At 34.6% G+C, this 25,759-nt stretch overlaps 1 protein-coding gene across 2 annotated transcripts; it reads left to right on the top strand.

The window, feature by feature from the left end:
* The first annotated feature begins 1,038 nt into the window (after positions 1-1,038).
* On the top strand, positions 1,039-25,312 carry LOC100890122 (nuclear export mediator factor Nemf). Of its 2 annotated transcripts, none has more exons than XM_030978608.1 (35): positions 1,039-1,153; positions 2,184-2,252; positions 2,416-2,644; positions 3,154-3,299; positions 3,757-3,824; positions 4,313-4,402; positions 4,766-4,836; positions 5,452-5,522; positions 5,890-5,965; positions 6,931-6,993; positions 7,549-7,626; positions 8,226-8,273; positions 8,906-9,066; positions 10,788-10,895; positions 11,947-12,010; positions 12,529-12,617; positions 13,074-13,177; positions 13,482-13,544; positions 13,981-14,151; positions 14,495-14,553; positions 15,068-15,160; positions 15,558-15,642; positions 16,116-16,287; positions 16,704-16,854; positions 17,331-17,368; positions 17,946-18,174; positions 18,862-18,897; positions 19,367-19,444; positions 19,917-20,250; positions 21,001-21,083; positions 21,963-22,016; positions 22,431-22,537; positions 22,884-22,927; positions 23,298-23,377; positions 23,712-25,312. In XM_030978608.1, the coding sequence occupies exons 1-35, from the start codon at positions 1,095-1,097 to the stop codon at positions 23,790-23,792; spliced, it is 3,552 nt and encodes a 1,183-aa protein (XP_030834468.1). In that variant the 5' UTR covers positions 1,039-1,094; the 3' UTR covers positions 23,793-25,312. The 2 variants fall into 2 exon arrangements, with proteins under 2 accessions (XP_030834468.1, XP_030834472.1); XM_030978612.1 differs by having other exon boundaries at positions 21,004-21,083.
* The last annotated feature ends 447 nt before the right edge of the window (positions 25,313-25,759 follow it).

Here is a 25,759-nt window from a genome sequence, read left to right on the forward strand (position 1 = left end):
CGTTATCTCTCACAAACCATGACAGAAACAAATTTACCAAATATATGAATTAGTAGGCGGTTTCCCGGCAAATTTTTTATCATCATGTATTAGTCAAAACAAATTCTTTCACATGATCGGTAATGAGAGCTTCCATTTCATTTTTTGAAATCATGGGGCGTTATTTCCAATACTGGTCTTTACCTTTAACCAAGATCTCCTTAAATTGAGAATTCTGGTTTCTGTAATAGATGCCCCAGTGAAATAGAGACTGTAAAACATTTTTTAGTACATTGCCCTAACTATATTATACTCTCTTTAAAAAAAAGAGTGAATTTTCAGAATCACGGACGTCACTCCTCTGGAGAGTGAAAATGTAGTGAAAATAGAGTCAACATTTTTAGTCTTTTCTTCTTAGAGAGCACTCTAAAATCAATCGATTTTCACTCCTAAACAAGTGATCACGGACGTCACTCCCAAGAAAGTGAAAATAGAGTGAAAATTCACTCTCTTTTTTTAAGAGAGTAGAAAGGGCTATGTTTTTAACAGAAATAAACGAATCCCAACCGGAAAAAATTATGGAATACTTAAAAAAGAGTGAATCCAGTATACAAAAAGCTGTAGAACGGTTCGTTCACAGAACGAAACGGTTCCCTATCAAGAAGTAATTCCCTTGATGAACAGTAAAACATAGGCCCTAATACAATACTATAAATATGCTAAATTACACTACTACATTAAAAATATATTAACATAATGTAATAAGAAAATAAAATAAGAAAAAGTAACAACAATGATAAATGGTATGATAAGATTATTGAATATAGTCTACTAAAAGGCTTATGTAGGTAATATCTTATACATATTTATGTATGGTGTGTATGTGATATAACAAATAATCTGCACGTACTGTTAAGAAACACTAACAAAGCCCATGAATGTTTTGCTTACGATATTATTTTTCGATACTATCTTAAAAGATAGATAAATATAAAACGAAATAAATATATTTTTCAAAAATACAAAAATGAGAGATATAACACGTGACTAATCGCTATTAAACCAAAACACAACAACAACAACATCTTCACTGAAAATCCACACAACCTTTCAAAATGAAGTCCAGATTTACGACGATTGACCTCCGGGCAATACTTTACGAGATTGGATCCAAGTAAATATCAAACAGACCCTTCTGATATTATTTTGAAAAGTGGATCTGGCTTTTCGTGTATCTAGTCTAACAATTTAACAGTCGCGGTATTGCGCTTGCCACGCGTGGCTTCGGGTTCAGGTTCGCCCTCGGCCCTCCCGGCCGCCCGCCGCCGAGGACGAGGTGGAGCTGAGCTCCCAAAAATTGTGGTCCCGTATGCTATTATTTGTGTGATATTATTATTTGTTGTTGTTGTTATTGTTATTGTTATTTTTCCAGTCGAAGTTGTATTATCCACAAGTTTCATTATAGACTAATAACATTTTCACAAATAATGTCAATGCAAACAAACAAAAATTGAAAATTCATGCATGCAAACACTGCACTGCCACTAGCTAGATCTAACTTACATGATGGCGCTTGTTCAGAAACGTATCAACAATTTGACCCGTAATTTTGACCCGTAACTCCGGCGTGGAGATACCCTACTAAAACATACCCAAAATGAAGTAAATATTCATTAAATGTCCAAATAAAGATCATGAGTTAAAATCTGATATATTTATTACCTGTTTGTTTCGCGTCAATTTTCTTGTTATTTTTGGAGTATTTTTCGGAAGAACATTGATAATTAGTATACACTTTTCACAAGTTTCACTGCAAACCGCTGCACAATACAAGTGCATACCGATGATGGGTTGCGGGCGGGCGCGAGCCTGTGTGAAGTTATCTACTGTACTGAGGATCTGAGACATTACGGTAGATAACTAGTTCTACGTGTCATGACATGAGTCACAATTTTTGACATCAACATTCATGATTCATCATGTTCAGTTTTGAGATGGAGACTCGTTTAAGAGGTTCTACAAAGTGTTCTACGATGCAATGCTACCTTTAAATTTGAACCCTCTCTTGCCCTTGTCAGGTCAGATTCTGCCCCTATTTTATATCTTATCTGTTGCTCTAGGACTAGGACAGTGAGAATTTAGGCTCACATGTATGCAAAATTATTGAATTGGTTGCACTCTTCCATTTCTTTTTCATCATTCAGATTGCTTGGACTTCGTGTACTTAATGTCTATGATGTCAACAACAAAACCTACTTGATTCGACTTGGAGGGTAAGTGCGTCAACTAAATTGTAGATACTATAAAACAATCAAATATATACAATTTTTGGCAGACCAGCCAACATGTTCCAATTTGAAATTCTGTTGAATTGAATATTATTACAATTAGTTTCTTCCTCTTTGTATTAATTTAGTATGTTATGGATTTTTCCAGGACTGACCAGAAAGTTGTCCTGCTCTTCGAGTCTGGAACTCGCATGCACACCACTTCGTTTGATTGGCCCAAGAGTCAGATGCCATCAAACTTTTCCATGAAGTTGAGGAAACACTTGAAGTCTAGACGTTTAACGGAGATCAAGCAGCTAGGTGTTGACAGAGTTGTAGACTTGCAGTTTGGCTCTGATGAGGCTGCTTATCATGTTATTGTTGAGCTCTATGACAGGGTATGCTAAAGCTACATTCTGTCTTGAGTTGAGGACATTATAATTTATAAGCCATACATTTTTTGGTCTTATTTATCATACCGGAGATAATATTTCTGTAAGATTTTTTTTCTAAACATGTTCCTGTAGGTTTCTTCAATCTGTAATACCAGTATTACAGTCTATAGATTATGTAATGGCTGATGCTTTCCAATTCTTCTAATCAGTGGTAAACAAGACATTCCTGAAAAAGGGTTATGAGTATTTGCAAATGTATTTGATAAAAATAGTGAAGATTGCAGCTATTGAAAAGCAAGATCCAATGATCCATAAAATGTGCAGTGACAAGAATGAAGGCTTATGAAATGTTACAAGTACATACAACATGGAGAGGAGATTTGAGTAGGGTGAGGTAAAAGTGAAAGCCATGCAAGTCTACATGTACATGCTGACGCTGTGCTATAATGAATAGATAAAAAGATTTTTTTTCTGGAGAAGGAGTTGATGTCATTTTACTTCTACTCATACAGGGAAACGTTGCATTGACAGATCATGAGTACACTATCTTGACTCTTCTGAGGACACGTAAAGACAGTGAGGATGTCAGGTTTGCAGTCAGAGAGAGATATCCCGTAGACACAGCCAGACATCCAGACGCTATTCCATCATTAGAGAGGTAAGAGAACTAGAACAGGTACAAGGTTGTCCAACAGAGGATCGTAGTGGGATACATTCGTTTGTGACAGGCTCACATGGATCACAGTTGAGAGGTTGGTGAATGTGGAAGAGAATTTGTTTATTTAGGACATGAACATACAGACACTAATGATGATGATGAGGAGGAGTAGGAGGAGGAGGGTGCAAGGTAGCTGTTGTTAGTATAAATTGATTTTGCCATTGTTTAGAATTAGAGAAAGGCAATTGTTGAATTAATGAAAAAAGCTAGCTCCATTTACTTCTCTCCTCAACAAGCAACTGACAAAAAAAAAATTGTTCTACATTTTTGTAGAAGACCTTTTACAGTACTTTCTATTTAATGTGTTTGCTATGTATTTCATTCTTCATTCTATTCCTTTTTCTTTCCTCCCTTCTCTCTCTATTTCCTTTATTTCTCATTTTGTATTCTACCTCAGGATACAAGAGATCTTGGCTGCAGGGAAACCAGGAGATAACATCAGAAAACTACTCAACCCTCATTTTAGTAAGTCTTTATATGTCCTGCACTTTTTAAGACATTCCATTCAATATGAAGTAACAATAATTTTTTAGTTTGGCTAAGATTCAGTAATATCTAACTTGAAAATGTTGACTTTTGATGTTGTGATATCAGCCATAGTAAAAAATAAGGGAATATCGAAATAAATTATGACAGATTCTAAACTTACGAGCAATATTCTTGAGCAGATTGTTAACAAAACATAGTAGTACAGCCACCCCAAAACATTCATTTTATGGGTTTTGTTTTTTAAATTGTACATAATGAAGGAACTGTAATAAATTATGCATGATAACCTTCATGATTAAGGAAGCTTTCAATCCAGTAGATTGGCTGATAAATAATAATGATAATATTAATAATAATAATAACAATCATATAAGACATTTGTAAGGCATCGGATCCACTTTAAAAAAAATGTTATTGTTTGTTGTAAGTATGTGCCATTAATTCATTTTTTCTCATTTCTACAGTCTATGGACCTGCCTTAATTGAGCATTGCCTTCTGAACCAAGGATTCCCTTCAAATGCAAAAGGAAACAATGGATTCGACATTCAACAAGGTAAATTAAATACATCTTATTTTAACTCTTGTTCACACCAAGGATATTTAAAATGTTAAACTCCCAAAATTAATGCTTGTCCAAAAGGACAGAGACATTCCCCCAAAGTAAACAAAAGAAAAAAAGTATAAAAGAAAAAAGAAATGAAGAAGATCAACAAACAAAACAATTTGATGCCAGAATGGTAGCAACAAATATCAATATCTAACGCATGTAAATTAACTAGGACCAGTGATGAACTTCTTTTATTTTATTTTGCAGTTCACAGTTTATGTTGGTATTGAGATCCAATGATTGCAATGTATTTTAACCCTCAAATAAAATTCTTATTTTAAAAAGATGTTATTCTTGTTACTAATGCAGATATGTCCCGAGTGATGACATCGTTGTCAGAAGGAGAGCAGTATGTGGAGAAATCAGGATCAGAATGCAAGGCAAGATAACTTTCTGTATTGTGTTCAATTTATGTTTGATTATGGCTTTTAAATGATTCTGTGGCCATATGGTAGAATCCAAATATTTAGTATACTGCAGGAAAGCAGATTTATGTGATATAGTTGTATTTAAAGTCTCTTATGCCTACATTTAAAAAAAGAAAACGTTCATAGAGGTTAGGTAGTTTTTCTGTCAGCTCTAAAATTTTGCCTAAATATTGTACAACCACACTCTTACATATTATCTACTGGTTTTGTCAGGGTTTCTTCAATCTGGAAAGGGGAAAATTTAAGACCAATATATTTACCATTGGCCTTCATATATTAAAATAAACCTTAGTGTTGCCCCGAAAGTTATTTACTTCATAATTGAAATTCTCATGAATAAGGTTGTTTTATACTTATTAAAATGATGTTTAATTGGCATTTAGAGAGTGTCCTTTCTCTTCCTCTCCCCCTCTCTCCCCTCCCCCTCTTTCTCTCTCCCCTCCCCCTCTTTCTCTCTCTCTCTCTCTCTCTCTCTCTCTCTCACTCTTGGCTTAAATACAGCCTTCATATCTCTGTATAGAATATTAACCTTTGTGATTATGTCTATTTCTAACTTAATATCCCCAGGGTTATATCGTTCAGAAGAGAGAAAAGAAGCCAGCAGCATCGCAAGATGGTGAAGATGCAGAGCTATTGACGTAAGTGTTCCATTCATCACAGAAACAAACAAAGTGATCTGCTCTTAAGTAAAACAATCAACAATCAAAGACATGAATGTAGTGAATTTATTTTGTACACAAATGTCATAGACTAAATTATCTGTGACAAAATTAAGCATAGAACAAATCTGGGATCACTTTTAACTTCTTAAGATTTTCAAATTGTAAGATAGGGTATTTTTTCCCATACTTCCCAACATTTTGCATATCAATGTAACTCTCATACCAATATTCATATATCTAACAGCATGTATTCTCATCTAGTATAAAGTAACCAATTAGTAGAAAATGAACAGTTTAAGCTAAAAATCCATATTGAGATATGAATATATTATTATTCTTTCAGGTACACTGAGTTTCACCCATTTCTCTTCAAACAACATGAGTCCCAACCATACCTAGAATTTGACACTTTTGATCAGGTAAGACAGTGACTGTTTTGTTGAAGGCCATATTCCTAATGGTTTTACAAAGCAATAGCTATTATGACTTTGTGTAGAATGCTGAAAACTGAAGTAATAGATATTATATGCGCTCTTGACTTCTCAGTAGGGGGGTTATATACAAGTAGCTGTAATGTTTATACAAAAAAAAATGATTATGCCGGTTAGCTTACTGTCTATTTGGTGAGCTTGTAGATGTAAATTATCTCAGTTACCAATAAAAATGTGTTTGTACGACAGTGTCTATTCTGACGATGATGTTTCCCATAACAATGAATTTGATTTTGTTTCACCCCCCCCCCCCTTCCTCCAGAATAAAAGAGCTAGATAGTGTATTTAAAGGGAGTTAGACCTTGAATGTTTTGGCAGGGTTTTTTTTAATCAGATTTAGAGCACCCTTGTTATTGTGCCAGTAAAGTAGGAAATAAGAGAGGAAGTTGTTAGGTTGGCAAGTTGCCAATCCTTTGGTATTTGCCATGTATTTTTAAAAATGAACCAGTGGAAAAGGTTGAGGTGGACAACACAGAATTTATCCAGGTCAGCTTAGTCATTTCCTCATCATTTGGTGAGTTGCACCGTTGCACCATCATGTGTAAAATAAAAATTGTTTGATCAAACACAGTAACATGCATTAAATTACTCTTCTTTCACTAAATCATTCCTTTGGTTAGATTGACCATCACGTTCATGAGGTTTGCCATTCATTAATATCAGGGCCCTCTTTCATAAAACCAGATGTCAATTCAATATGTTTTATTGTGGCAGGTTTGATTCATAAGAAGTTTTATGAAAACAGGGCCCTGGTTCACTATTGTTCCAAGACTGTATATGCATATACATGTATATCAACAGCAACGGCAGCATACACTTTCAAAAAGTGCAGCTTGGATAACAATATTACTGAAGAAGTTTAAATGATGTTTATTTGGAAACCTCTGTTCTAGGCTGCGGATGAATTCTTCTCAAAAATGGAAAGTCAGAAGTTGGACATGAAGGTTATTCAACAGGTAAATATGACAGTTAACATAGTTTTATGAATGTGCATACTTCTGTTTTTGACCCTATGAACCTTTATTTTGGGGGGTATGGGTAGTTTATATTGATGAAATAAGTTTGTTATTGAGTCTCTGTACCATTGCCAGCAAGCTCTCCTGTGGCATGTGCATGTCAGCAGCCTGTATTAATAATAATATACCGTTCTTGTATAGCTCATATAACGTCCCCATGCGCTTTCAAAGAACTTTTGATATGTTTACATCTTTATGTACTGGTATGTGTAAAGGGGGCACCCTAGAGATTGCATAATGAATGAATGTGCCGCACTTCATCCCAGTGGACATGCTAGACCTTGCCCTCATCAACAATCAAGTAAACGTGTGGCTAGTTGGCTACAACAACAAGATCAAATTGCTTGATTCTTTTGCTCCCATGTGTGAAAGAAAGAGACCATCTACCTGTCTTTGAAAAACATTGAAAATAGTGAAAACATGCTGATGTATTATTGTTGCTTTCTGCAATTCCTGATAAACAAGAATTGTTTTCTTTTTTTCTCCTTGTTAAAGGAAAGAGGTGCACTAAAGAAGCTGGACAATGTGAAGAAGGATCATGAAAAGAGGATAAGTTCACTTCAACAAAATCAGGTAAAGATTTGTATTTATATATGTTTTGGATTTGAAATATTTAAAACTGCATGAACAGTCGTAAGTGTGACAATTTTTAATTTCTCCTTAAGACGTATTTATCAATATTATATGCTGAGACCATCTTGCATTTTCTTGCATTATTCTTATGTTTCTTAGTGGAAAACAAATCTTAACTATACATGGGCGTATAATGTAAACTTATTTGTACAATTTATATGATCATGAAAATATGAATTGTTTATATGAGATTTCTTACAAAGTAAGTGATCTCATAGATTAAAAGATTCCCCAAATATTATGGATTATACCCTAAACAAAATATTGTAAAATGGATGCTGTAAAATGAAAGTCTTTGATCGGATGATGGTGGCAGTCTCATCTGTAGTAAATTAAAAATTTTGGTCTCCCTTGACTGTTTTGCTTTTTTGGTTTCAAATCTTTGATAGTTATTGTATATTGTTGTTTTCAGGGTTTTAGTCAATAAAATATGAATTGGAACGAGAAAATCATACTGTAAGTGGGGGGGGGGGGATATGATATAATAAAATGTTTAATCTCTAGAAACTAAAAATGATTATTTGTTATGTCTTTGACAGGAACTAAATGAAAAGAAAGGGGCTCTGATTGAAATCAATCTCCCACTGGTAAGTATAGTGAAAACAATTATTTGCTTGTGATAACAATTCTGTTGAGTACGGTATACTTTTACAAGAATATACAGATTTTGATACAGCTCTTGGGTAACTATTGCCTTAAAATATAGCCTCAAAATATGGTTTGTTAGCAAATTGTTTTGTACACTAATAAACACAAATGATTTTCCAGTTAATGGACAGTGAATTTATATAATACCTTTGAGACAAATTTAAGATTGCATTATTGTATCCATATTCCTTTACCTTTACTGTTAATTAGCGTGGATCAGGAATGATCAGCTACATTGTTCTGTGACTTCAGTTCCATAGAATCAATAAACACTTTTTTGTAATATAATGTTTGATTTTTCTAAAAACTCCCTGAATTTTTTAAAATAATTTGTTTAGACTGATTAAAATGTAATCATTAGTAAATTATTTCTTGGAGTCTTTCTCTAAGCCTTTCATCATCATCATGTATACAGGAGCGTAGGATATCTTGTAGGTCTCTCGGTCAGATCACTTGGTACATTAGTACATTCTCTTTATTGATCGCTTCATTTGTACAGAATTGTGAAATATGGGTGATATTTTGTTGGAGAGTTATTAAAGCAAGTTTTTGTCTGTCTATGTATGAATAGGTAGAGCAGGCTCTTCGAGTGGTTCGTAGTGCTGTAGCCAACCAGATAGACTGGAAGGAGATTGATAGTATCATCAAGGAGGCTCAAACACAGGGTGACCCTGTAGCGTTAGCCATCAAAAGCTTGAGACTGGACACTAACCATTTCCAGATGCTTCTCAGGTCAGTCACTCAACCAGTCATGCAGCGTTTGCTCTGGTCTTTGATTGATCATAGAGTTAGAGTTGGAACTTGCGGTTTTAGATTATTTACGTTTGGTATTTAGATAATAGTGGTAAATGACCGTGTAAGATTGTCACTGCAGCATGTGTTGTAGAACCCACAGACACACCTTCAGAGATGTAAATTTTGAAGAAAATATGTCCTCTAGTTCCCAGACTTAGAATATCAAGAAGAAGGAATAATTACTCATAAATCATGGCAAATACGGAATTTAAAATTGTGAAAAGTGACATCAACAAGAATGTGTAATACCTATGTGTAATAATAGGAATTTGAAACACTGACCAAGAACGTTGAATTTTGTGACACATTGTAGAGCAAGCACCGTGAGTGTCCATCAGAGGCTTACACCGGCACTATACAAGAAACCTTTATCGTCGTTAACTTTTTATTATGCCTCCGCCACCGACGGTGGTGCCGGAGGCATCATGTTTTCGGGTTGTCCGTCCCGTTTGACCGTTATCACAATATCTCAAGAACCATTTAAGATTTAAACTTAAGACTCGGGAAATGTATTTATCACCATAGGAAGACGATCTGATTAGATTTTGGAGTACGTAGGTCAAAGGTCACAGGTCACAGAGGTCAACTTATGAAATTCCTTGTATTGAGTTTGTTAGCGCGATATCTCAAGAACCATTTGAGATTTAAACTTCAAACTTAAGGATAGTATGTATCACCATAGGAAGACGATCTGATTAGATTTTGGAGCACGTATGTCAAAGGTCAAGGGTCACAGAGGTCAACTTATGAAATTCCATACATTGAGATTGTTATCATGATATCTCAAGAACCACTGGAGATTTAAACTTCAAACTTAGTGATAGTGTGTATCACTATAGGAAAACAATCTGATTACATTTTGGAGCACGTAGGTCAAAGGTCAAGGGTCATAGAGGTCAACTTATGAAATTCCATACATTGAGATTGTTATCATGATATCTCAAGAACCACTGGAGATGTAAAAACTTCAAATTTAAGGATAGTATGTATCACCATAGGAAGACGATCTGATTAGATTTTGGAGCACGTAGGTCAAAGGTCAAGGGTCACAGAGGTCAACTTATGAAATTCCATACATTGAGATTGTTATCATAATATCTCAAGAACCACTGGAGATTTAAACTTCAAACTTAATGATAGTGTGTATCACCATAGGAAGACAATCTGATTAGATTTTGGAGCACGTAGGTCAAAGGTCAAGGGTCACAGAGGTCAACTTATGAAATTCCATACATTGAGATCGTTATCGCGATATCTCAAGAACCACTGGAGAATTTTCACTTCAAACTTAATGATAGTATGTATCACCATATCATAATATCTCAAGAACCACTGGAGATTTAAACTTCAAACTTAATGATAGTGTGTATCACCATAGGAAGACAATCTGATTAGATTTTGGAGCACGTAGGTCAAAGGTCAAGGGTCACAGAGGTCAACTTATGAAATTCCATACATTGAGATTGTTATCATGATATCTCAAGAACCACTGGAGATTTAAACTCCAAACTTGTTTAATTTCTTCTTGCAATAGTTGCTCAAAGGTTGTGATGACTATCAATGTATTTAATTAATTTTCACCTCTGATATCATCATATGCCAACACATATGTGATGTATGTATGAATGCAGTTTATTTTGAATGTTTGATATAAACAGGGATCCTTACAAACAGTATGATGATGCTGATGAAGGGGAGGAGGATGTAGCTCGACCAATGTTAGTAGACATTGATATCGCCCAGTCAGCATATGCCAATGCTAGAAAGTAAGTTGATATGTGATCCTCTGAAGTGAGTTCACCCTTCTCAAACTGTGTCAGGGATTCAGTATGATTTGTATTTACCCAATATATAACCCTAAAGGTAATAAAAGAGTAAATGTCCCGGCCCCCCACTTCGTAAATGGAGGGATACCATGCATGTTCCCAAAATGTCCGGTAAAGGGGTACTTTTTTAGCACCAAAGTTCGGCTCGTAGTACACAAAAATCCGGCCCGTATTGACTTTACACACCGGACCTAGAGGGGTGTTTTCAAAAGGAGGGAACATGCATATGCATACCCTAAATAACACTGAGTGGGGGGTGGGGGCCGGGGTAAATGTTCTGGGATATGTAAACAGGCACTAATAACTCTTTCACTGAAATACATTTTTGTGAACAAAATATTGTGTGAATCAACTTCTGTGAAGGATGTAGTCACTATCTTATGAAGAAAATTGATTTCTTGTATAAGCATAACTCAGTCCTTATTCATACAAGTATGAATAAAGGCTAGCAGTTCGGAAGTGACACTTACGGACAGCCTGCCTTACTGAATATTAGTAGGAACATTTAGATTATTTTAAAATTATTGAGTGGTGGGCTTAGTAAGGTTTGGAACACTAACGCATTTCATGTTGGAACCTGATGGATCCTGTATTAAGCTCTGGGAAATCAGAAAATTTAATAGTCAATGGGTTGTTCAATGGCACTTTGTAAACAAATTATTATAGTCATCATTTATCTGGTAGTTACAATCATACCAAACTACATGAATAATAGTTTTGAATTTCAGGTTCTTCTTTTGTAGTAAAGCTGTAGGTATTCACTGCATTGATCAGATTGCACTCATTAAGGAATAGCCTAGGTCTCGACACTAATTCGATTTGGCCACAAATTTTACTCTGGAAATTCAAAATGTAAAAAGAAATGCAACCAGTGCCTTGTTGTATACAATTCCTAAATCTTGTGTTTGGCATCCTATGAGGATTCAAGGTCAATGTAGAGACATGGATGACATGTTGTTGATGATGATCTTTATTGTTTCATTGTATCTAGGTACTTTGTTCAGAAGAAGACATCTCAGAAGAAAGAACAGAAGACAATGGAATCATCATCTAAGGTGCAAACATTTCTCTCCTAAGATGATTCGTTTGCACTGAATCCATGTGGGGGTAGTCTTCAGAAGAACTTTTGGTTATTCTCTCATGGAAGGGAACCAGTTCTGGACTTTTTTGGTCTTCTTTCAAAGCTCTATCCAAAAGCCCCCAAAATGGTCATCAGTTTAAACTATGACAAATAAACTTTAAATTGCTGAATGAATTTTGTTGATGGTTTTTATAATATCAATCGTATTTTGTAATTTGATCTTACAGACGAAATTGCAATAATATTTTTTTTGGGAAATTGGATATGTATTAAATAAAACATGTATTATATTTTCAAAGTAATATGCAGCTTTGATAGGTACATGAAACCAGAAGGGATGCCCATTTTTCCACTGTTAGAAGTACATTCTACTCCAAAGCTCACCATATGTGAGTACCATGTTGTAAGCATATGTAAATATTGAGAATAAACTTTATATATGATAATAAACTATATATCTCTGAGAACTTTGTTTATATTTTCTCTTGACAGGCTATCAAGTCTGCAGAGAAAAAGACAATGCAAGCTTTGAAGGATGTAGCTACAGTAGCAAGTATCAACAAATCTAGGAAGACATATTGGTAAGATATCATTTGACGCTGATTTAGGGATGTGTAGTATTTTGTCCATGCTGTGCTTATCTTTAAAAAGAATGCTAAAAGAGATCAATACTGTATGTAGATTGAAATGATTAGTCAATGAGATGAAAATGTTAGATTACCCTAATTTTTGTTATACTCATATGATTCCGTGGTATGAATTCCAGTGTGTTATTTTTTATACATCGTCCTGTCTGTATGTTTGCTTATTTCATGTATAAATCATTATCATTGATAATTGTTTTCAATCCAATGAAATTTGATGATTTTGTCATTTATTTCAAGCAGTCACGTCATAAATTGTGTGTAATAAGTATTGCAAATGAAATGTTTTTGTTTTAACTGTCTGCCATTTAGTCTTTGAGGTACTATATTTGTTGTGATAAATAAAAGGTAAATTCATTCACTTGTGATTTCCATTCTTTGTTTCCTGAGCAGGTTTGAGAAGTACTACTGGTGTATCAGCTCAGAGAATTACATCATCATTGCTGGACGAGATCAACAGCAGAATGAGATAGTTGTCAAGAAATATCTCTCTCCAGGTAAACAACTGCTTTATCTACAAATAACTTAACCTCATATTTTGCCTTAATAGTTTATTTATGTATATATACTTTTGATACACTTGAATTTCTTACCAACAAGACAGGTGAAGGTCCCTTGAAATATGAAGGGAATTTGTAAGAATGAAGATAAATGAATGGAATGACAAGTTGTAATGCATCTCTGTCTGTGGTTCTCTGGAACTCTGTGTATATTTGTCTCTTTCTCTCTCTCTCTTTTATCCCATCTCTCTCTCTCTCTTTCCATCTCTCTATCTCTCTCTCTCTTTCTCTCTGTGTGCAGGTGACATATATGTCCATGCTGACATTCATGGAGCTAGTAGTGTGATCATCAAAAATCCTAAAGGTGAGAGTGTATACCAATTCAATTTATTACTGGCCGTATCTAGTATGAAGAACCTTACTAAATGTAGGACAATGAAAAGATATTATATTGATACAAAATAGTTCATCTCTAATTTTGTTGAGGTAAAAAAGAGGTCTATCTATATTTCATATGATTTTTTTTTAGAGACAGAAATTGATATATTTTAATAAGTAAACAGCTGTGTGTACAATTATTAACTTAGAAGTACTTAAGTGTGCGATGTATGTACGTGCAAGAATTGCCAGCCCAGTGGCAGCCAAATGTCATATGCTTACTGTATTTCAACTTCATAATTCTTTTCACAAAAATTACACAGTACAGAAAGCCTCTAAGAAAAGCTATTTCATCTAGTGTTTATTTTGTCTCAATACCTTCAATGATATTTCATTATTCAAACTTATTTTGATGTTACTAGGAGGTCCTGTCCCTCCTAAGACTCTGCAAGAAGCAGGTACCATGGCCGTTTGTTACAGCGTTGCTTGGGATGCTAAGGTCATTACTAGTGCCTGGTGGGTACGTCATGACCAGGTCTCTAAGACTGCACCCACTGGCGAGTTCCTTACCACTGGAAGCTTCATGGTCAGAGGTAAGATGATGAGGTTTGCCTTCTTTTGCATAACTGAACATTGCCACTCATGTACAACAGATAAAGAAGAAGCTCACTGCATTGATTTAGGGAACGCTCATTTGTTCATTAAACCCACATGGTGCACCCGCAAGCCTACTGTATAAACCCACATCGTAATTTGCGGGTGGCCATGCTCTCAGCAGCAGTGAATAATATATCAAAGCCACATGCCATAATGATTGAATTACTAGATTGTTTAGGAAATTGTGATTTAAAGCTTTACCATGTTTTATATGTGTATTTTTACTGCAATCAATTGTTTTTTGAAGACTGCTTCATATTTTCCCCTTCTCAATTGCAGGTAAAAAGAACTTCCTTCCACCTACTCAACTTGTGATGGGTTTTGGATTCTTAATGAAGGTATGTCCAGATGCTCAGTTAGTTTCCAAACAGTGATGGCTTGTTTAATATTGATTTGAATGATTACTTGACTGCTAGGAAAGCATGTATTTGCTTGCAGATAAACAAAATGGGAAATCAATTCTGTAAGTCCTATCCAGGGGTCATGGTACTTGAGGATTTAGTGCCTTGCTAAGGACTCACTGTTTGGATTGTGCAAATTGGACATCCTTATTACAAGGCCGCACTGCTCTAGGCCACCATACATTTGTTTATCATAGGCAGGAGTTTCATTCCACACATGAACAAATAACATGTCTATTCCAAAAACAAACAAAATGTTAATAGTCTCTTTAAAATCTTCTCTTTATAGCAAATATATTCAGTATTGATATTGTTAGTGAGTGTATTCAGATATTGCTCTTTCTGTCATTTCTTGTAAGCCATTTGCTATGCATATCCTTTTGTCTGTCATGGCACATTTCAATAATGCTTATTTCATGTTCATGTTTTATCTCCTATTTTCAAACTTTAGATTGATGAAAGCTGTGCATGGAGACACAAAGATGAGAGGAGAATACGAGGTACAGATGAAGAGGATCTTACTTCTGTAGCTGACACAGTAGAGGTAAGGTACAATAGTCCTCAATTATAACGAGTTTCACTAGTTAAACCAGTCGTGAGGGATATCTGTAGATTCACTTTGACAATTGTCTAAGTATTTCTGTAATTTCTATATTTTGAATTTAATTGTTTCGTATCTATCACACAACAAAGCCTTTTGTCTAGCTACCATCTGAGTAAAATGAGCATAAACCCGATATCGAAAAAATTGCTGATACTCAAAATGAGTTCAAGATGAAGAGCTTTAATATGTTCGCATTTAAAGGAATTCTTTTGAAGTGTTAATAAATTCTTCAATGAATGGAATGTATAGAATTTCCTGAATGTTTCTACAATGTCAGTTCTGGATATTTTTCTTTGTGTCATTTGTTTTTATTTTACTTCTAATCTTTGTATCCCAGACTGATATAATTGTTGAGGACATTGAGGAGGATGATGATGAGGATGGAAGCACTGAGGCAGACATACAAGAGGATGCTGAAACAGGTGTGTTCATGATGCTCTAATGAATCTTGAAACAACAACATCATCATCAACAACACAACATGTTTCCAAAATTGCTTTAACCTAAAAGAGAAGATTATAATGTTGATGGATAATAATGAGATATGCAGGCCTTGTTACATGAAATATCTTGAGATTTTGTGGTTTTGTGGATAGACGTAAAAAGTTGTGTCAAAAAATGTTTTATGTATAAATATATATATATATATATATATATATATAGCATTTGTTGATGGATAAAACACATGAAAAGCTTGTAACACTTATTTTATAACTCATGGTTGACATTATCTCTCTCTCTCTCTCTCTCTCTCTCTCTGTCTCTGTCTCTCTCTCTCTATGTCCCTCCCTCCAACCCTCCATCCCACTCTTAAAGTGCATGATACATTTGTTTATTTAACTTTAAATCTTAGAGATCACACAAATTTCCCCCCTTAATTCTGAATGCATTTTAGATGAAACAGAAATCAAAGAGGAACAAGAAGATGACGATGAAGAGGTTGCGAATAAGGAGGAGGAGGAGGAGGTTGAGGAGCAGTCATCAGAGGTGAAGCAGGAGGTAGACGATGACAAGGAGAACTTCTACCCAGATACCACTATACAGCTGCATCATGTGCAGGGTGAAAGGTAAGGTTATATTGTGTATAGGTAAGAACAATGGAATCAAACAAAAATTGTTATTTTCAGTATCGCCCTCGTCAAACTGTCACTAAGCTTTACTTTTCAGTGAAGCTTCTTCCTCAAATATTGATCTGGACATTTTTGTAGGAAAATACTTTGTGTATGATCATTTTTAATTGTTGAAATGGAACATTGTAATAAATCCTCTCTACATTCTTTTTTGCAGAAGCATTTAGTAGTGATGGGCAAGTTTAATGAATTATGGTTATTATTAAAAGCATAATGGTACAATAAAGTAATCATTGCCTTCTGAACAAAGTAAGAGCAGGAGTAAAACTACATCATTAATCTTTCAATTTATTGACATTTGAGCACTAGTAAACAGATCAGTTTGAATGGATGAATGGTATCACTATTTTCAGATATGAGAGCCAGCGTAACCGTGGATCTAGTGTGATGAGTGCTGGTAGTTACCAGTCTGGTGATGGGGATATAGATGAAGACGGAAAAGCTATCATCTATCTAGGGGATGATGTACCTATTGTTCTTGGAGGACCAAAGATTAAGCCTCAGGTATATCAAGTATACTCTCTCTCTCTCTCTCTCATTCTCTCTTCCCTCTGTATGTCTGTCTGTCTCTCTCCGTCTCTCTTTCGCACTCTATTTGACAAAAGCAACACGAAAAGTAATTAGACATCATTACAAATATTTTAATTAAATAAGTATTTACCCACATTTTTACAACAGTATTGAGCCTGGCTGAGGAAAAAAAAAAAATTTCTAGGCTTCTTTGGCCTTAGAAAAGGTATAATTGTGAATTTTATATGAGACTAAATGAAATACTCTTTTAGTAAAACATATTCACCGTAATAGAAGAATATTTTTGATAACTATACACTTTTTCTTCAAATGAATGATGAGAGTTGTGAAAAAAATTAAAATAATTGATAATTTTTCAAATGCAAAACCTTTTATCAAGATGATATGATGATGATGATAATTTCTAATAAAATAATTATAAATGTGTTTCTTACTTTCTATATTTACAGCATAAAGCAAATCCCAAATTGACTGCCAAGCAAAAGAGGTATGTACTTTCTTACTTGGACTACCACTCTTTTCCATTCTTTATATTCACCTGTTCACTATTTGTATATGACTATATTTAACATTTTATATTGTAATCAGTTTTTTTGTTTTGTAACACTTGAATAAAAACCAGCAACTTTATACGTGTATGTTTAACTCTTGACTGCTTAGTCAATTTTTGTTATGCATACAGTGTATATTTACCATAATAATAATAATAGACCATTCATCTATAGTGCATATCACAAAAATAAATTTAAGTCCCTACGCGCTCAGAAAAATGAAAAGAAGGGATAATAGACATGAGGGAAGAGAAAAGAAAGAATAACTGCTTTGTCATAACATTGCCCTAATTTAACAAATAAACAAATATGTATACATATGTGTGTACTTCAAACGATGTGGCAGCCTGAGGTGTTGATAAATGGCAAGTAAGTAGTATGTGGTGATAATTAAAAGTACTATTTGTTGTAAAATGGTGCAAATTGGAAACATTGCAGCTTGAAATCATTACAAGCACATGGCATATAAGATACTATGTGATCCCTTTTATTTCTGTCCTTAAATATTTAAAGAGACCTCAAGAAACAGAAGAAAAGAGAAGAGGGGCCTGCCCCCGACGGACCAGATGAAAGCACACCTGACACTGGTAGGAGAGATGAGGAAGAGAATAGCCAGGAGGAAGGAGAGGAGAAGAATGAGAGGGTAGCAGAAGTGGAGGATGATGAAGAGGAAGAGGAAAAGACAGAAGAACAGAATTCAGGAGCACCTTCTGTCTCAAGAAGTGTCTCACAATCCAGTAGTGTAAGTATTGACCTTTCCCCCCTCCAAACAAAATCATTTTTCTCCGGTCAGTTCTCGTAACATCCAACAGACTGATTTGGTAAGTTTGTTGTCGCACATACAAAATCTATAGGAGGTAATACTGGAAATAATGTAGCAGTCTAGGGGTATTGTTTCTGGTAATTAGAGAAAGAAGAGTTTTTAAAAAATTGCAACGTGTTAGTTAGGCCTGCTTCTCTTGTAAAGACTGATCAGATATGGTGCTAAATGAGCACATTTTCCTTTTTACTGGCTCTTAACTTTGGGGCTGTGACCTCCATTCATATGTTTGGGGGACGGGGTGAGAGGGGGTAATGAATTGATCATATATGTATATGAAAAATATTCTATTTGAATTCATGTATTGCTGAATTACCTAGCATTAAAACACTAAATGTGGATTGTCAGATGGGACCTAAATAAATAAATAGAATCAATGCTTCAGCATGTGATATAGGTTTGGCTGTCTCTTTCGTAATATTTCACATATAAATTATAATTATCTACTTTACTTTGCGCTTTAGAATACAACTACCGTGATTGTGTTACATTAATTGATGTTAGACATGTTTTATCCTGATTTTGTGTCTCATATTGATAGGAAAGTTTGTACCATGAGATTATCTTTTAATAAACATAATTGCTCTTTGTCTCCTTTGTAAAATACAGAATACAAACCTACCACCGGCCAAAAGAGGACAAAAGGTAATGGATTCAATTCAGTTACCTAATTGTAGCGGAAGTTTTTATGGTTGTGTTGAAATATGTCTAGTCACAATGGTCCTCGTAGTATATATGTTGTCCAGTATCCTTCAATTTACGTCCTTCCTTTCTCCAGTCCCTCTCTCTTTACTCTCTCTCACACAGTCTGTCATAACCCCTTTCTCCCTCACTCTGACTCGTGCCTACACACTGATAACTCCTATTTGCACTAATAGAAACAGTTTGTTATGTACATTGTCAGTCTGCTATCTTAATTTCCTTTTTCTCACTTCTTGTCTGTCATACACTTCCTAACGAACTTGTTTGGAAGATTATAGCCTCGAACATTCGGTACAAGTTTTTTTCTTTTATTTGGATTTTTTTTTTTTTTATCCTTAACAGCAGCCTAACTAGAACTGAGGAATACTTGATTAGAAATCTGCATGTTATAATCTCTCTGTTTTAATTTCAGCACAAACAGAAGAAGATCAAACAGAAGTATAAAGATCAGGACGAGGAGGAGAGGAGGCTAAAGATGGAAATCTTGGCAGTAAGTACAGTCAATCATACACTTTCTAATGGTTGCTATGAATGGACCTGAATGTTATCCTGTGCTTATCATTGTAGATTGAAGATGGTGTATCTAATGTAAAGTGTTAGACTACAGAACATCTAAGAAGACGAAGGGTTATTACTCTGTCTGTGTGTATATCTCCGTCTTCTTATTTCTCTTAATTTGTTTGAATAAATACATCTCCCCTCTATCTCTATGTCTCTCTTTCTGTTTCCTACCCTCCCCCTCTTCTCCTTTCACCCCCCCCCCACCTCTCTCTCTCTCTCTCTTTCTCTCTATTACCCGCCCTTCCTCTCCACCCCTGTCTTCACCACTTTCCACCTCTGCTCTGTCTATATATCTCTTTTTTTCTATATCTCTCTGTCTCTTTCCACATCTCTGTCTCTTTCTATGTTTCTGTCTCTCTTATTTTTCTCTACCACTCTCTCACCCTCTCTCACTCTCTCAGTCTGCAGGTAATTCTAAAGAGATCAAGGGGAAGAAAGGTAGGAAGGCCAAGCGACAAGAGGAACAACTCCAACAAGCGCATCAAAAACATCTACAAGCACAAAATAAGAACTCAAAACAAAATGAACAACCAAAGCAACAAAGCAATAAAGACGGCCAGCAGAATCCACAAAAAAAGCGACAAGGCATGTCAGTTTTATCACAAGGAAGAACAGAAGGTCAAGAGCAGGGTCAGAGGTTAGAGGTCACAGAAGAGGTTGAAGGAGATGGTACTGGGGTAGAAGCAGAGGAGGTCGTGGGAGGAGATGAACAAGAGGAGAATGCAGAACAGTCAGGTAAGAGACAGCTGTGGGTTGAAAGTATGATGTCATTGTGAAAAATGAAGTAATCAACAAAAGTGCAAAGCTGGTTGATGAGCAAATTATCATCTTCCGTCAATGTTAATGAATATTTTTGTGACATTTTGAAAGAGAATCAATGAAATGTGTGTGTCGTTCGGTGTGTTTACCCAATAACAGGTGTTGTCAATCACTAGGGTTAGCCTTGAGTTTTATGACCAATCGACCTTATGTATGCTTTGCTTTTCCCTCACCCGATCCGAAGCGGGATCCGAAACTAGACTCTCCGAGAGATAAGGGGGTAATTCTTGACAGGCCAATGGGTTTGCTGTGTGCAGATTTGTACTCCCATTAATGGTTTTCTTACCAAGTCTGGTGTCAGCGAATTATGGCCTTCTGCACATGTAAACTGACGCATGGCTCCCTTTAAGTTCCAGATATTGAGATTACAAAATAGTTTATGGGTATACAACTTCAGTGAACAGAAAAGGGGGAAATACAGCTAATTGGTTTGTTGTCAGCTTAACACTACAAATTCGCTGAAAATGCATCATTGCAGCATTGTTTACTGCCACACATAATTTTCCAGATTATAGGAAGGAAAACTGGCTACCAGTCCCTATCAGAATTTAAAAATTTTCATAACCTGAATGAAACGTCAACAGCGCAATGTGTTTGAGATAAGGAATCTCAATCGAGTAAGTCTGTGTTATAACGTATGCTTGCTATTTTTATTTTCTGAAACAGAAGAATCATCTATCAAGCCTGTAGTAAAGACACACACGTGGCAAGCTAAGAAAAAGAAAGGAACCACAGATGAACAAAACCAGGTATTGTTTTTCTTTCTTTTCTCCTCCTTCTCCTTGTTCTTCTCCTCCTATTCCTCCTCCTTCTACTTCTTCTTCTTCTTTCTTTGTCTTCTTCTTCTCTCTTCTTTTTCTTTCTTCTGCTTCTTCTTCTTCTTCTTCTCTTTCTTTTTCTTTTTCTTTTTCTTCTTCTTCTTCTTCTTCTTCTTCTTCTTCTTCTTCTTCTTCTTCTTCTTCTTCTTCATCTTTGTCTTTTTCTTTTTATGTCCTTCATTCATCCAACCCCTACAGTACCATTAAATGTACACACAGGTATCAAATAATGAATTTCATGAAACAAATTTTCAATCATATTGCTTTTCTTCATTATTCATCTTGATACAAACATTTTAATATGACAATTATATTTGCAATTTCTGAACCAAGTTTGACATATTTTTGACCAAAATATTAGAAACACTACCAGATCTTGGTCATATTTAAGTCCCCAAATGACAATGAAAGTATTGTAAACAGTCATTAGATAGAACGTAAGAAAAATGCAGAGAGGAAGACATAGGCAAAGAGAGAGAGAGAGAGAGAGAGAGATAGATAGATAGATAGATAGATAGATAGATAGAAAGAGAGATAGATACAGACAGACAGCCAGAGAGCATAATGATACAAATTTTAGAGTCAGGATGATGTAAAGTTTTGCCAAGAAAACACAACTCAAAACTTAACTAATGCTTTACTTATATAACTTGTGTAAATCAAGGTGATCTTCTTTGATTTGACTGGATCTGCTTATATTATCATCCTATTATAAAGATTGATACAGTATTGACATTGACTCTGTTTTATTGGTTTCCTCATTATCCAGCCCCCAAACTAATTATTTTTTTAATAATTTTTGTTTTATAGGGGGAGTCTGATGATGAGGTAGATGCAGCTGAAGCCAATTCAAAATTGATGGAGGTTAGATTTACAATCCATTATTTGTTGATTTTTGTTTGTATTTCCCTTACTAAAAGTTTTTATCTTACAGTCTAGGAAAATTCCTGACTTTGCCTTGCCCTATTCCTAGCCCAATATCAATGCTAGGTCTAACCTTATATCTTTAAGGAATTGAAGCCCTGAGCAAAAGTTGATTGTGACATTAATAAGATATACATCTCAAATAGTCTTATGGTAAGTACCTTTGGAAAAGTTGACTGTTATATTCAGAGTACAAATGATGAAGAAAAAAAGATAACACACATGGAAGAGGGGATGGGCTTATAACAGTACATTAAAATAGAAATGATGACGTAGTAGAAAATATAGAGGTTTAATTGATAAAGTTGTATTATTGATAATGTTTAATGTACACATATTACTTATATTTTTTAGGAGAGTGTATCTGTTTTGGACACTTTGACTGGCTGTCCTGATCCTGAGGATCTCCTAATGTTTGCAATACCAGTGTGTGCCCCTTACAATGTGATGAACAGCTACAAGTAAGTGAATGAACATTTTCTACTACATAATCCCAGTATCTAAGTGCCTCTGTGTTCACAGCTTTTCAAGCAGAACATTTGTGTATTTAGTGAAATTAGCTGAAATTAGGATAAGTTTTTTTTCCTTCTCATCTGCTTCAAACCCTGAATCTACTTTTTATATGCGCAATTGGAATAAATCGTTTCAGAGAAAGTCATTTGGGATTGGTATTTCCCTGTATATTTCACTGTTTCTAAAGAATAAATATGACATGTGTTTGCTGCAATTTTTGAAATTGAAATGTGAAAGATTTTAGCTCTTGTAGAGATATAATGATGTTTGTGTTTTGTGATCCATTTCACACAGATTCAAAGTGAAGCTTACTCCTGGAACAGGCAAGAAAGGAAAAGGTACTTAAATTATGAAATTAATCCTTAAACTTTACTATATTGATGTAAAAACCTGTGTTATATTGTTATGGTTATAGTACAGAAATGAATCAGTGCTATTTAAGATTGATATTTAATGGTAAAACATTTCATAAACACAATGGAAGATCCTGAAATTATTTGTTTGGTAGGGAGGGGATAAAAACACTTGGGCAAAGGTTTATGTACAATCACATTCTCTATGAAAATCATGATAAAAGCATTTCTATATTCCAGTTTATATGGCAGAGTCGTCATTCAAGGATGAGCAATTTATTTACTATTCAGCTGCATGTATCAGGTAGTGTTTGTCATACTTTAATATGTGACCGTTTCTTATACTCCTCAACAGCTGCTAAGACTACCCTCAATATGTTTCAACACTCCAAGGAAACAACTCCAAGGGAGAAAGACCTTTTCAAAGGAGTCAAGGTTTGTATTCCTAATACTGACGGTGCTCATCCCATGTTCACTACCGTAATCGAGTTAAAGAATGTTAAAATGTATTCATCATATCATGGTTGTCTTTATACATTGGATGAAAATTTGGAAAGAAATATAGTCTACAGTAATTAATTTTTTCAAAATATTTTTTGTTTTAATAAAAAAATTGTCTACTAGATATCCCAGTCTATTACAGGCCATAATATGTGCATATCATTTGTAGATCTTACATTGTAATCAAGCTGTAATCAATTTGTATAACTTCAATTTGCTATATTTTTAATTTGGTTTTATGTTTTTGTTTTTCTCTTTCTCTTTTCAGGATGCAGATCTATCAAGGAATATACCAGGAAAGGTCAAGCTGTCAGCACCGAATCGCAATCAAAAGAAGAAGAAGAAATGATGAGGAATAATGCATAGATAAACTGTACATGGTCTTCCTTGTATTTTAATGATGTCAACTTGATGTCCAGAACTATTTGATACCATACGTATGTTTACATCACAGTACATTAGATATGGTTGAAGTCCAAGACTGTTAATATTGTAATTTATACTCCTAAGGGAGCAGAGCATACCATACGCGCTATTACATGTATGTGCGGATTACCAATTGAATCCAATGACGGGTGTAATAATAATTACAAGCTTAAGTGCTTAAAAACATAGTATTAAGTGCTGTACAAATGTGACTATCATTATTATTATTATTATACTGGTCTCACTATTACTGATGTCCACGTGTACACCAAATTGACTCCAAAACTTCTTGAAAACAAGGGATTTGTACCGTAAGGGTAATGTAATTTTCTGTTGGGTCTATTGTTGGTCAGGGCCCCATTTCACAAAACTTCACATCACTAGAAAGCAATTAAAAACCTACTCCATCTCAAAGCAGGTCAGAGTTTTGGTGCTTGTTCTCTACTCGTCTTGTAACTTTCTGAAAGTGGGCAAGTGGTATCAGTTCAATTCAGATGTAGATCACTTGGGGTTTACAAACAAAACATATATTTTGTGAGAAAGATCTGAATTTCTAAAGATCTCAATCACTGATGGATTTCCAGAATAAGCACCATTGCATGGTCATAAGAGAATTTCTGTACAATAAACCTGAAATTGTACTTATAAAATTAAAACAAATCTTGGAATAACAATTTTTGCATAATCATGTTAATTCAATAATGTTGGCTGCTCAATTCTTATGTCTTTAAAGCTATTTTTCCTTTTCTATTGCCTATAAAATGACAAGTTGCCACATATGGCATACTATAGTTGCCAATTTGACATGCCATGATCAGTGGGGCCTTAAACTGTAACTGCATTATCATTTATCCAAACAGGATTGCATTCTGAAAGCGATCACTGGAGCACTGTATAGCATTATAAGTAATACCGGTAGTAAATCAATATATTTTAAGAATGAGAGTTTAAAAATTTTAAAATGTTGTATTTTGATGATTGAAAGCTGAACTTGATTAACAGAAGAGTACCATATCAATAAATGTCATTAAAAGTTTGGCATAATCTTGGATGCAACTCATAGTTACCCCTGTACATTGTACAATTTCTATTATACAGACATACTTGAAATGTGTATTAAATGAACAGATATTATTATTTGTACATTATGAAATGTATTGCTATCCATGGGATATTTATGTTTAAATAAATAATTGTTCATGTTCAGTTTGATATGATTCTTTAAACTTATTTGACTTGCAATACCTTTTTCACTCTAAGCTTTGATTTCCCTGAAAAGCTTTAACATTTAGACCAGGATACAACTATTTTGTGGATTATAACTGGCCAAGTTTGAATTCAAAGCCAAGTGTATTCAACTTGATAAAACAAAGGGGTAGACCAGACAATGTTTATAGTGCTATGTAAAATTGTCAAATAAATCATGCTATTACTAAAAATAAATCATTATATTTTGTAATTTTTCTTTTTACTTTTGTTTCATTTGTAATGATAGGTAAGTCTTTTTCTATACATTTTTAATGTAAATTTCTATGGGAAAACTGTCATCTTTATACTCCCCAAAAAGGAAAGAATAATGGAATAAACTTGTGCAAAAAGTCTCCCTTTTCATAAAAAGGGAATATATGAAAGAATAATCCAAATTCCTACAAAAATGCTTTTAAGATGGTACTTCTAAACCTTCAGATTTATTCAAGAATACAATTAAAACACATCAAGTACAAATACTTTATAGAAATTTACAATGTATGATTTTAAAAAATATGAATGAGCAGAAATTGAATTATTGGAGAATTGGAACGTAAAGGCAAGTAGGCAACGATCCTATTATTATACAGTGAGACACAATGTATGGGCCTATGTAACCCATCTATACTGAGTTGAATCTTT

Source organism: Strongylocentrotus purpuratus, unplaced genomic scaffold, assembly GCF_000002235.5.
Source record: "Strongylocentrotus purpuratus isolate Spur 01 unplaced genomic scaffold, Spur_5.0 spur5_contig_813, whole genome shotgun sequence".
Lineage (NCBI taxonomy): Eukaryota > Metazoa > Echinodermata > Echinoidea > Camarodonta > Strongylocentrotidae > Strongylocentrotus > Strongylocentrotus purpuratus.

What these genes read in the sequence shown, in the direction of transcription:
- LOC100890122 (XM_030978608.1), top strand. Translation starts at nt 1,095, where the DNA reads ATGAAGTCCAGATTTACGACGATTGACCTCCGGGCAATACTTTACGAG. An exon ending in TTGTTGAGCTCTATGACAGG is followed by an intron (nt 2,645 to 3,153) that starts GTATGCTAAAGC and finishes CTACTCATACAG; the next exon opens with GGAAACGTTGCATTGACAGA. An exon ending in TTGAAATCAATCTCCCACTG is followed by an intron (nt 8,274 to 8,905) that starts GTAAGTATAGTG and finishes ATGTATGAATAG; the next exon opens with GTAGAGCAGGCTCTTCGAGT.